Consider the following 12,615-nt stretch of genomic DNA (forward strand, 5'->3'; position numbering starts at 1 on the left):
GGAAAAAGAACACACAGCCAGACACAGCACGTTTTCCCTTAAAACATATTTTCTAAAGCTATCTGAGTCTGTAGTCGAAGACAAACTACATTTACCTTCCAAAAACTCTGTCAGGACACAATATTTTAATTAACTTCTTTATTTTTTTTTTTTTTTTTTAAGATTTATTTATTTATTTATTATTTATTATTTTTTTTTATACAAGCACTGGGTACAGTCAGAAGCGCGGGAGGGTGAGAGAATTCACCAGAGCCAGAGCGGGGAGCAGAGCAGGCAGAAGGAGCGAGGTACACTGCTGAGGGGAGCAGCGGGCGGCAGGAGAGGTCTGCGCGCCATGTGGGACCCTCCTCCGGTGGTCGGGGAGCAGCCGGGGATCGAACCGGCGCTGCAGAGGCCGCGGGCAGCTTCGCAACCCAGCGCTCAACCGCTGCGCCACCGGGAAGGCCCTAATTAACTTCTTTACAATAGAACTGAGCACTAAGAGGTCAGAGGGGAGACAGCAAGCATCTAAGAAAGGGGAGGGGCCACAGGAGCTGAGGCTCCTGGGAGTCAGAGCTGCTGGGTTTGGCTTAAAGCCCTGGACCCTGCAGCCTGCTTGCTTGGCCTGACGGTGCCCCGAGGAAAAGGTAAATTTTCTGAAGAAGCAAAACTTCAAGCCTTCTATCACCCTCGGCAGAGGCCTCTGTCCTCTGCCACATGCAGCAAAGCGGAACAAGGAGCACAGGGTAAGCACGTTGTGGCCACAAAAGTGCCAAGACAGAAGGCAAATTCAAAGTCTGATTTGTGCTATCAAAAGCTAACCTTAGAAGTCAGAATTAATCAAATATCAGAAGCCTGGAAGTTACAAAGGTACCTGGAAGAATCTGGTGCATTAAAAGCAATAAAGTGCAAAAACCTCTCAAATCATCTACTTATTTGCTCAGTATAACTTCACATAATATTTATTACTAAGACCTGTCTTCATTTTACATGGCTGCCATCCATAAACTGAAAAACCCCAGTGTAACTTCGTAGACTGGCTCGAAATATAAACATATAACTGAAAGCAGAGGGGAAAAGGAGGATGGCTGTAAAAGGAAGAATTCTACACTATCAGATGCAAGCGTACCACTAAAATATGCGCTCCTGCGTGAAGACAAAAGAACAGAAAAGAAATGCAGTATCCATTATGTGTCATTACTAAATTCATTATTAAAATAATACTCAAAATAGTACCTCCACCTCTCATCACAGAGAGTGATCAGATTATTACTAATGCAACTAATATTCACAACCCCACGTCAATAGTGACTAAATTAAGAACAAAGCCATCTCTCTGCCTCTTTGTCCTTCAGCCCACAACCAACCTCTTTAAAAGAAAACCTTTCACCCACATGATTTCTTACAGCTTGAAAACGCAGTTATAGCCCACTCAGTGGGAGATTATATGCAAATTAGTAAACCATCTACTCTCAACACTTAACAAGAGCTGAGGAAGTTTTTTGACTGGCGCATCTTCCTCTGGCTTTTAAAGAGTTATCACTCTATTAGGAAAGCTTTCCTTTAATCTGTATCTCAAGAACAATTACAATAACCTAATACACATGAAATACCTACAGAAGACCAGCAGAAGAGCAAATGTTCTCAAGTGAAAGCAAAAATGTCAATAGCTCTGAATTAAAACGAGACAGCACATCTGTCCACAGTGAAGAACGACACCCTGATGGTCCACAACTTAGAAGCTGAAAAATACATGTTTATTCTATGTGGAAAATCATTTCTTGTCCCCATGCCTCTTTCCTGTTTAAGAAAAATCCACTAGAACATTTAAGGCCACCTTTATATGTAAGAACAAGGAGTCATGACTGGATACCCACAATGTAGCAGGCTGGGAAATTTCCTGTGATGTCTGGCCTCCAGCAAGAGTTTCTAGAATTAAAAAACAGATCAGTGCCGGTCACTACCCTGAAATGTTTAGAGCTTGGGTGACCTCGACTCCCTTGGGCAAATGTTCCATTGTTCTTGAGGAGCGCTTGGTAAACAATGAAGTTACAGTTTATGAACAGCATATAAATGACTCCATCTCTGTGCAGTCATCTGCCAAGTTATTAGAGAAATAGCAGAAAAAGTACCCCGGTGGCTAAGAACCACCTGGGGAGTAAAAACCCATCGTAAGGGACGGAGCAACTGACTCTTGTCATGAATGGGGCTGGTGTCATTCACGATGGCTCACTGGGGGAATTTTTCCTCCCAATTGTTGCTTTCTTTTCTGCTTCCAAATTGCCTTTTCAGTTAAACAAAGTCACTCCAGTGCCTTCAGATGATGGTCGCTGGTGTGTATGAAGGAAGTCACTGTCCACACGGAGCCTGGCCCTGCACGTGCCAGGAACTGACGCCGCCCATCCAGCCAGACTGCAGGCTACATTCTCAGGCCTAAGAGAAGCTACCAGATAGCAGGCTCTGCCTCTGCTGTCCTCCAGAGAACACCCAGCAGTGAAGGGCAAGAGAAACAGGAACATAAAAGCCTGCAGAAAAGGCACTACTCACAAAGAGATCACAGATGCTCCTCCTGGGAGGACTGCTCTGCCTGACTTAGGGATGAGCCCCAGGGAGGCGAAGGAGCTATTTCTTTTTTTTTAAGGCACGCCTCACTTTTATTTCCCTCAGTATTGAAAATGGTTTACTCTAAGAGTTTACAAAACAAAGATTTATTACTTCAAGCTGACACGATGTTTAACATTTTTTGGTGAAGAATGTTGAAACATTTTTAATGAAGTTATTCCTCAAGGGCAGGATTTCAAAATGTCGCCAACCTAAATAACTTTACACTTTATTTTTTTACTAAACCCAATGATTCAATGACAAACACATATTTGCTTTTAAAATAGAAGATGTTATCTATTTGAAAATGGCATGTGAGAATCAAAAAAAAACCCATCCAGAAGAATTTACTTTTTTGCCTTCTTTTCCCTATATCTAATTTGTTTTTGTTATTTATTCACCTAGCTGTGATGCAATAATCACTGTTTTCATGGTTAACTTACACACTGGGCAATTGAAACTGTCAGAGTTCCTTTGCTGTCTTGTGACAAGTACTTATTACGGTTGACTAATGTACTTCATAGAAACCAGCCCCCCAGCTGCAGTCACAGTGTGGGGTGCTAGACCCCAGGAAGATCAACCACTCAGATTTGCTCTGCTCAAGACTAAGGGCAACTAAGGGAATGCTCTCGGATGCCCACAGAAAAGCATCTTTAGGGCTGAAAACCAAGGCTGTTTTCAGGGGCCACATCCCCAACTGAAATGCTGTGAGAAGCAAGTGACTTCTAGACACTGCCAACCTACTACCCTGAAACCCCTCGTGGGCTGCTTCACTAAGCCAGGTTCATGCCCTCTTCTCTAAGCCACACTGACCCATGAATCTTTATGGTGAGTTTGTGTCTAAGTTGCTCCTACTCAAAGGTGTGTGCGCGGATGTATGGGTCAAGGGGTTGGCTGATGGCACGCTACAGGAAGGGGTTCAAAGTCTGCCTATCCTTAGCAACAGAGATTCCTGGCTGTGATTTTGTTCATCTGCCTCTTGGGCTGTACAATGGCACCATTTCCTTCTGACTGTCCTGGCCGACACCCACGGCTGTTATCCACTGGTCACCACTGCTCTCAGAGCGCCATGTGCCCAGGAAGGCTCTGCACAGACAACTCAAGGCCATTCTCATGGATGGTACACCGACCTTTTACTGAAGTGCAAGACTTCAAGAAAAATGCAATTCTGGTCCCAAGGATTAGTTGTCTGTGATAAGGGAGAATGGGCATCAGGGGCTAGATAGTGCCTGGGAAATGACAGGTGTTATTCCTCTTCTGCCTGGTGAACTCTGGAATTTCTGTGCAGCCTTCAAGGTAAGAGTGGCCCCTTTTCTACACCACTTCCTTACTCAGCACACGCCACTCTACCCAATACACCATGATGGAATTTTTCACTTGCGTTTCAGCTTCACCCACCAGACAACAAACTCATGGAAGCAAGGGACCACAGCTTAGTCATCTGTGACCACAGCACCTGGGCCAGGTCAGGGCTCATAGCAGATTAAAGCACCTTCCTCAAGCCCAGGGCGCATGAGTGACCCCCTCTCTGCCGTGCTTTGTATGGACTTTCAGTGCAGGGGTTAGCACATTATAGAGACAGGCCCTCTGCTGTCCACAGCTCTAGATCCCCAGAACCTGGCCACAGAAAGGTGGGCAGTAAATCTTCATAGTGAGAAATACTGCTTAAAAGTCAAATATAGCCAGAGGACAAGACCTCCATAGGTTAGACATTACAAGGTGACTAGGTTTTCAAAGTGTGGAGAATGCTGTCAAAAACAAAGATTTAGGGCCTCCCTGGAGGTGCAAGGGGTTAAGCACAGTACTATGAAGCAATCCTCAGCCTCTGCAGCACGAGTTCAATCCCCAGCCGGCCAGGGAGAACCCCACATGGTGAGGCAGACCTCTCCTTTCTCACCCGCTGCTCCCCTCAGCAGTGTATTTCGTTAGTCTGCCTGTTCTGTTCCCCACTCTGTCTCTGGTGGATCCCCTCACCCCCCACATCTCTGGCCTGTGTCCCAGCTCTTGTATGCATAAATAAATACATCTTTAAAAAAACAAAAAAAACAAAGATTTACCAAAATTTGTCAGCAGTCTGTGGGGTAAGCGAAATGGTCAGGCTTTTATGCCACTAGCCTCTGTAGCTATCACCTGCGGTCTTGACCCTGTTAATACAGAAGGCACTTGGGAGGTGGGCACAGTGCACGTGTGCCTGATTGTGGACACCTGGAGTATGGTGTGGGCATGAGTAAGTGTGCACACCTGAGCCTGGAGGCTGAGGATACAAAGGCAGCATCACACAGAGATGGCCACGACAGAACGCCTATGACAGGATGAGTGACTGGGAGAGGCAGGACCATGAGAGAAAGCCCAAAGAGTCAAGATTCCCCAGGGGCTGGGAGACTGGCAGTCTCCTGGCCCATCGGCCTCCCTGTCTTGCCAGCCTGCAGGCTTGCCCCACACCTATTGGTGTACAAAGAGCATTAAAGCCTGAAAAGCTACTGAGGGCTCTGGGACTCTCCTTTATCCGTCTGCCTGAATCTACACAGAACCTGCCCTGTGCTTGCTTGCACTACACAGTCCCAGACCAGAAGACAGGATTGGTGTGGAGAGAGATGATGGCAGTGCTAAGAGCTGTTAGAAGAATCCAGGCAAGTGATGGAAAGAGCCAGACCACGTTGTGCCCCACACTGAATAGATCTGTGGTCAGATGCAGACACTACTGCTTATACCAGTGTGATGTTGGAAGGTCACTGATCCCCTCTGAGCCTCACTCCTCATGGGCAACACAGCTCACCTGGCTGGAAGGATTAAGGGAGAGGAATAGGTAGAGCACCCAGCACACTGTCTGGCACATAATAAGTGCTCAATTAATGTTCCCTTCTCCCTCATCTCTCCAGAATCGCACCCAAGGTACAGAAGATTCAGAGAAACCTGCCTAGTTACATGATATCAAGCTCCCATTCTCCAGTCATTGAACCTCAAGTTTGTAAGCCTAGAGTGGTCTTAACATATATCAGGGACAATCAAAACAACTGTGACCTAGTTACTGGGCCCTTTGCACAAAAACAGCCTGACTGATACCCAGAACCCAGCTACAGCACTCAGGCAAGTTTTCAAATCCAGCCTCAGCCTTGGGATATAAAGTCCCAGGTTACCTGATCCTCCACTGACACTTCCAGCATAGTCAGCCCGGTTTTCTCAACCTCTTCCTCGTGTTGTCATCCCTAATTTGACTCCACTTTGCTGCTGCAGCCTTCCCCAACTGTTTGAAACCAGTCAGCCTCAGTGCCAAGCCCAAGCCCAGGCAAAGACACCTGCCTGCACCCACCAGTCCTCTGTGACCCAGTTTGAGTGCTACTTCCTCCATGAAATTTTCCCGGATTTCATACCATGTGAGGTGGAATCCTTCCTGCTGTCAACTTGGCCCTAGGACTTGTTTCCCTCTCTTTCTCTAATGGCACTAGTTATCATCTGTATTGTGATCAAGATACTACATGCCTAAGAGGATAAGAAAAGGACACCCAAAGGTGGTGGGCTTTAGCCCCTCATAAGCAGCCCTGCATAATCTGAGAACGTTTTACAGAGCCTGCCTTGTATGAGTGCAAGCCCTCCTGCCTCAACGCTCCTATGGGTGCTGATTCTTTCACACCTTCCCCCGTACCGGACTCAGCACACCCTAGATCTGCCCACACCCACCCTCACCTTGACTGCTGCTTCACAGAGATTTGGCAGCCCACCCACAATGCCAACTGCTGAGACCAGACCTCAGCCTCATCCCCTATTTTGGGGTTCATTAGTCCTGTCTGAGCTCTGGTAGCTTAATGAGCTGCCCCAATCTTACTGGCCACCAATTTCTCCATGAGAAAAATGATTGTTCCACTATTCTTTTTTTATTTTTAAAGATTTATATTTATTCATTTATACAAGAACTGGGGTACAGGCCAGATGCACAGGAGGGCGAGAGGATTCACCAGAGCCAGAGCAGGGAACAGAACAGGCAGACTGACGAAATACACTGCTGAGGGGAGCAGCGGGCATGACAGGAGAGGTCTGCCTCACCATGTGGGACCCTCGCCAGCTGGCCGGGATTGAACCGGTGCTGTAGAGGCTGAGGGCAGCTTCACAGCGCGGCACTCAACCACTGCGCCACCAGGGGAGGCCCTGTTTCACTATTCATTTTTGTCCTTCAGAATTAATTCCACAGTAGGAAGAAAAGAAATACTCCTTTTTTTGTCTTTTTTAACCAGAGGAAGGGCCAAGTATATAGTATTAGTTACATCATAGCTCATATAAAATGCATTATTTCTCACCTCTGGGTAGAGATATTTGATTTAGGTATATGTCCACACCTTTCTTTAATTTTACAAAGACCCGTGATCTCATGAAAAGTATTACAAACAAGACATAAACCTACCTGGACAAGCAGAAGAAGGTTTGTATCTGGTAAAGGAGACTTGAGCTTCAGGGCCTGCAGAAGTTCTAGAACAACACTACGAGACAAGTAGAATTTATCCCGTTCCTAAATAAAACAAAACAGAAAGTAAGCAATTTCTAAAAATTCAGTTAGAATAGATCTATGTCCAAAGAACTTCCAAAAGACTCACAGACCAGAGAGTTTTTAAAAAGATGGTATTTTAAAATGCACAAATGAACTGTGCTTAACAAATAAGCATACCTGAGACAAATATTTTAATGCAATGTTATTTCAATGAAAAATAATAATGAATGCACAATGAAAACCCTGGGCAAAAAGAGACTATTCACTACATTTTATTTATTTATGTTTTGTTGAGGTGACATTGCCTTACAACACTGCATGTGATTTAGAGGTACAAGCTCACACCCACCACTCAGGCACTTAAAGCCCCCCAACAGCATCCATCATGCCCCCTCCCCATTTGGGCCTCTACCCTCCCCCTCAGATGCAGAGAAACAAAACAAAGGGGCAGAGATTCACTATATTTTTTAAAAATAAAAGAAAAACTTAAAAGAAAACAGAAAAAAGGCATTTTTATGTATATAATGAGTTTAGTGATGAGCTTAAGAACATATAATTTAATGGACAGGAAAAAGATAGGCTATCTCCTAAATACTGCAACCACGGGGTTTGGCTTTTATTCACAGTGCATAGTTCCAAGAACTGCGGAAACTAAACAAATCTAAAAATATACTTCTCTGTAGAAAATGATGAGAGAGAAATATGTACAACCACTTTTTCCTTTTAAAAATTTATTTATTTATGCATACAAGAACTGGGGTACAGGCCAGAGTTGTGGGGAGGGGAGGATTCACCAGAGACAGAGTGGGGAACAGAACAGGCAGATACACTGAAATCCACTGCTGAGGGGAGCAGCGGGGAGACAGGAGAGGTCTGCTGCACCATGTGGGTTGCTCCCTGGCCGGGGATAGAACTTGTGCTACAGTGGCTGCAGATAGCTTCATAGGTTGCATCTTAACCCCTGTGCCACCAGGGAGGCCCAAACAACCACTTTTTTCTATCAGCATACAAATATGCTGTATATCCTTCATGTCGTTCTATTTATTCTTATTAATTTTTTAAATTTTTTTTTAGAGGTGGAACATTGCATTATAACATGATATGTTTCAAGTGTGCATACTGAAAAATCAGCATATGTGTGTGCTACATTACATCACTGCTAAAAGTCCTCTCTAAGGAACTTGTGAGATGAGTCACTTCCAGCAGAAAAACAGAGGTGGAATGGATTATGTACCCACCACTCATCTTTGTCAAATCATATCATTTTTGCTTTAATGTTTCTTTTTTTTTCTTTTTTTTAATTTAAATATTTTATTTTATATAATTCTTACATCTTTTTTCATCTTTACACAATGTATGCATTTTCATTTTGGTTATATTCCCCATACAACCGCACCTCCCCCCTTATTTTGACTCTAGGTCCTTCCTTTCCCTGCCCTTCCCTCCTACCCCCCCCCCACCCAGTAGTGTGTCTCTGGTTTATAGTTGCTTATTGATTTTGATTTTTACTTTGTATTGATTAGTCTTTTTTCCTGGTCTCTTATTTAGGTTTTCTAAATTCCTGCTATGAGTGAGATCATCCGGTATTTTTCCTTTTCTTTCTGACTTATTTCGCTGAGCATGAGCCCTTCTAGCTCCATTCATGTTGCTGCAAACTGCATGTGTTTATCTTTGAATGCTGAGTAATATTCCATGGTGTGTATGTACCACATCTTCTTGATCCAGTCATCTATTTTTGGGCATTTGGGCTGTTTCCAAAGCTTAGCTATTGTAAACAGTGCTGCTATAAACATAGGGGTGCAGGTGCCCTTTGGAATTACTGTTTCTGTGTCCTTTGGGTAAATACCTAGGAGTGGAATTGCTGGATCATATGGAAGCTCTATGTTTAGTAGGTCCAGAAATCTCCACACAGCTCTCCATAGTGGTTACACCAGTTTGCACTCCCACCAACAGTGCAGGAGAGTTCCTTTTTCTCCACAACCTCGCCAACATTTGTTGTTGCTAGTTTTTTTTTAATATGTGCCATTCTCACTGGTGTGAGATGGTATCTCATGGTAGTTTTGATTTGCATTTCCCTGATTACAAGTGATGTTGAACATTTTTTCATATGCCTGTTGGCCATTTGCATTTCTTCAGAGAAGTTTCTTTTTAGCTCTTCTGCCCATTTTTTGACAGGATTATTTTCTTTGTTGTTGTTGAGTCTCATCAGCTCTTTGTAGATTTTTGTGATCAGTCCTTTATCATCAGTGTCGTGTGCAAAAATGTTCTCCCAGTCCGTGGGGTTTCTCTTTGTTTTTGTTATTGTCTCTTTTGCTGTGCAGAAGCTCTTTAATTTGATGTAGTCCCAGCTGTTTATCTTTGCCTTCACTATCACTGCTTTGGGTGATGTGTCTGTAAAGATGTCTTTGATGTGCAAATCACGTAGTGTTTCGCCTATATTTCCTTCTATGTATTTTATGGTTTCAGGTCTTATGTCTAGTTCTTTAATCCATTTTGAGTTGGTTTTTGCGCATGGTGTGAGGTAGTGGTCAAGCTTCATTCTTTTGCATGTAGCGACCCAGTTTTCCCAGCACCATTTATTAAACAAACTTTCTTTGCTCCAGTGCATATTCTTTGCTCCAGTGCATATTCTTTGCTCCTTTGTCAAATATTAGTTGACCATAAATCTGTGGGTTTATTTCTGGATTTTCTATTCAATTCCATTGGTCTGTGTGTCTGTTCTTGTTCCAATACCATGCAGTTTTGATGATTACGGCTTTGTAGTATAGTTTGTAGTCTGGGAGTGTGATGCCTCCATTCCCTTCTTTCTTTGTCAGAAGAGCTGTGGCTATTCGGGGTTTTTGGTGATTCCATATGAATTTCATCAATAATTGTTCTATTTCTTTGAAGAATGTCATTGAAATTTTTATTGGAATAGCATTGAATCTGTATATTGCTTTTGGTAGGATGGCCATTTTGATGATGTTAATTTCTTCCAATACATGAGCAGGGGATGTCTTTCCATTTCTTTGTGTCTTCTTCTATTTCTTTTAATAGTGTTTTATAGTTTTCTTTGTATAGGACCTTTACCTCTTTTGTTAGATTTATTCCCACGTATTTGGGTTTTTTTTTTTGTTTTGATAATAAAGCAGATTTTTTTTTTATTTCTTCTTCTTCAGATTTATTGTTTGTGTATAGGAAGGCTACTGATTTTTTCATGTTGATTTTGTATCCTGCCACTTTACTAAACTGATTGATTAGTTGAATTAGTTTTTCTGTGGAGTTTTTGGGGTTCTCTATGTATATTATTATATCATCTACAAATAGTGATAGTTTAACTTCTTCTTTTCCTATTTGGATTCCTTGTATGTCTTTATAATAAACCAATCATCACAGAATTGATTAAAGTTACCTATTCAATGCTCTATTTCATTTCCCCCTTTCTTGAAGTAGCCACTATTTTGAATCTGGTGCTAATTATTTCATGTGTGTTTTTACATTTTCACTACCTACATGTGCTCTCATTAGAATATATGATGTCGTTTCTTCATGCCGTCAAGCTTCCTATTGGCATCACGCCCTGCAAATCTTTCTGCAACCTACTCTTCATTATTATGTTATATTTTTAAATTAATTCCTACTGACCTGAACAGTTCTCATACATTCAAATAAACAACTTAGTAACAGTTTATTGTAGCCTCCATTGTCTGGTTTTCTTTAAGTATGTGCTGGACACTTTATTTTAAAAAAAGTTTGTAGAAACTGTTTGAGGCATGAACTGTAAGCTTCTTCTGTTTGTTTTTCTGCCAGGCACCTGGTGGCACGAGCCATCTAAGGTGACCTTACTACCACCTTCCTACAAGCTGAGTAATAGCTTATCTCAGCCACCAAAGGCTGCCATTGAACTGGGCCACGTGAGGGCAAGTTACTTCTAAGTTGTCTTTACTTTGTGACCCTGGTCAAAGTAGAGGTGTGGGGTACAGTATCACATGGACTCCCCACTCTTTGTAGGTCCTGGAGTCTGATGTTTGTTCTCCTAGATTCTTGGAGCTTCCAGAACTGCAGCTCAGCCTTTCATTAACATCTGTCAAATGACAGACACCCCCCAGGACAAAAACAGCCCTCAGCATTAGGCATTGTGAGGCTTGTAAGAAGTTGCTAAAGATATTCTGTTCACATTTAAAATAAAAACTTTTTAAAATAATTTATTTATATATGTGTTTTACATCATTGTTCATTTTTGTAGTGTTTGTTTTCTCCTCTCACCAGTTCACCCCTGCACCATAGTCCCTTTTGTGCTCTTCCCTCCTTGTTTTGACTCCTCTCCCTCTCTCTCCCTTGCAGAATGTCTCTAATTTATAGTTGCCTGTTAATTATTTTTTATTTATTGTTATTGTAAAATAAAAAAACTTTTTAAATGGGAGCATGGGTTCAAATTATCTAGTTCACCACTATCAGAAGAGAAGGTCTAGGGTTTTTACTGGAATCACACTAAATTTATAGGTTGCTTTGTGAGAACTGGCCATCTCTATTATATGAGGTCCTCGTCCATGAACATGAGCTCGATCTCCATATATTTAGTGTTGTTTAATAAAATTTTATGGTTATTTTCATAAAGTTATTGCACATTTTTGTTGGATTTATTTTTTGTTGCCACAGTGATATTTTGAAAGTACATTTTACAGCCCTTTGTAGATGAATATTAAAGGTAGATGATCCAGGGCAATCATTTGTATCCAGCAATCTTGCTGAACTTTCTTTGGAAAGTTTGATAACAAAGTGTCCATAGATTCTCTTCAGTTCATTTGTAATCATAGCACCTATGAAAAAAGAGTTTTATTTTTCTTTCAATCCTTTTGCCTTTGATTTTTTTCTTCCTATCTTACTGAACTGAGTAAGACCTCCAGAGCAAAATGAAAAAAAAGCAGTGATAGGTCATTCTTGTCTCATTTATGATTTTAAAGGAACTTCTTAGCAGTTCACCATTAAGGGTAATGCTTGTTAGAGGTTTGTTATAGAAAACTCTTTATCAAATTAAAAAATTCCCCTTCTATTCTTAGTGGATTAGAGTTTATCATAGGGCCTCCCCTGGTGGCGCAGTGGTTGAGCACTGGGCTGCGAAGCTGCCCGCAGCCTCTGCAGCACCGGTTCGATCCCAGGTCACCAGGGAGGGTCCCATGTGGCGCGCAGACCTCTCCTGTCGTGCCCGTTGCTCCCCTCAGCAGTGTATTTCGTTGGTCTGCCTATTCTGTTCCCCACTCTGGCTCTGGTAAATTCTCTCACCCTCCCGTGCTTCTGACTGTACCCAGTGCTTGTATAAATAAATAAATAAATCTAAAAAAAAAAGAATTTATCATAAACGGATATTGAACTATTGAACTATATAGAATGCTTTTTTTTTTTTTTTTTTTGGTGGGACCCTCGCCAGTGGCTGGGGAGAGAACTGGCGCTGCAGAGGCTGCAGGCAGCCTCGCAACCCAGCGCTCAACTGCTGTGCCATCAGGGGAGACCCATAGAATGCTTTTTAAAAAATATCTTCTGGGGCCTCCCTGGTGGCACAAGGGGTTAAGCACAGC

The 12,615-nt window shown here is 42.5% G+C and overlaps 1 protein-coding gene across 1 annotated transcript in view; it reads right to left on the bottom strand.

Moving 5' to 3' along the window:
* Positions 1–12,615, bottom strand: part of UNC79 (unc-79 homolog, NALCN channel complex subunit) — a 229,275-nt gene that overhangs the window by 31,941 nt on the left and 184,719 nt on the right. Inside the window, exon 44 of the mRNA XM_054692786.1 lies at positions 6,977–7,081. Coding sequence (XP_054548761.1) covers positions 6,977–7,081 — 105 coding nt within the window. The remainder of the gene's footprint in view (positions 1–6,976; positions 7,082–12,615) is intronic.

Source organism: Talpa occidentalis, unplaced genomic scaffold, assembly GCF_014898055.3.
Source record: "Talpa occidentalis isolate TD23 unplaced genomic scaffold, MPIMG_talOcc4v2.1 talOcc4.11, whole genome shotgun sequence".
Lineage (NCBI taxonomy): Eukaryota > Metazoa > Chordata > Mammalia > Eulipotyphla > Talpidae > Talpa > Talpa occidentalis.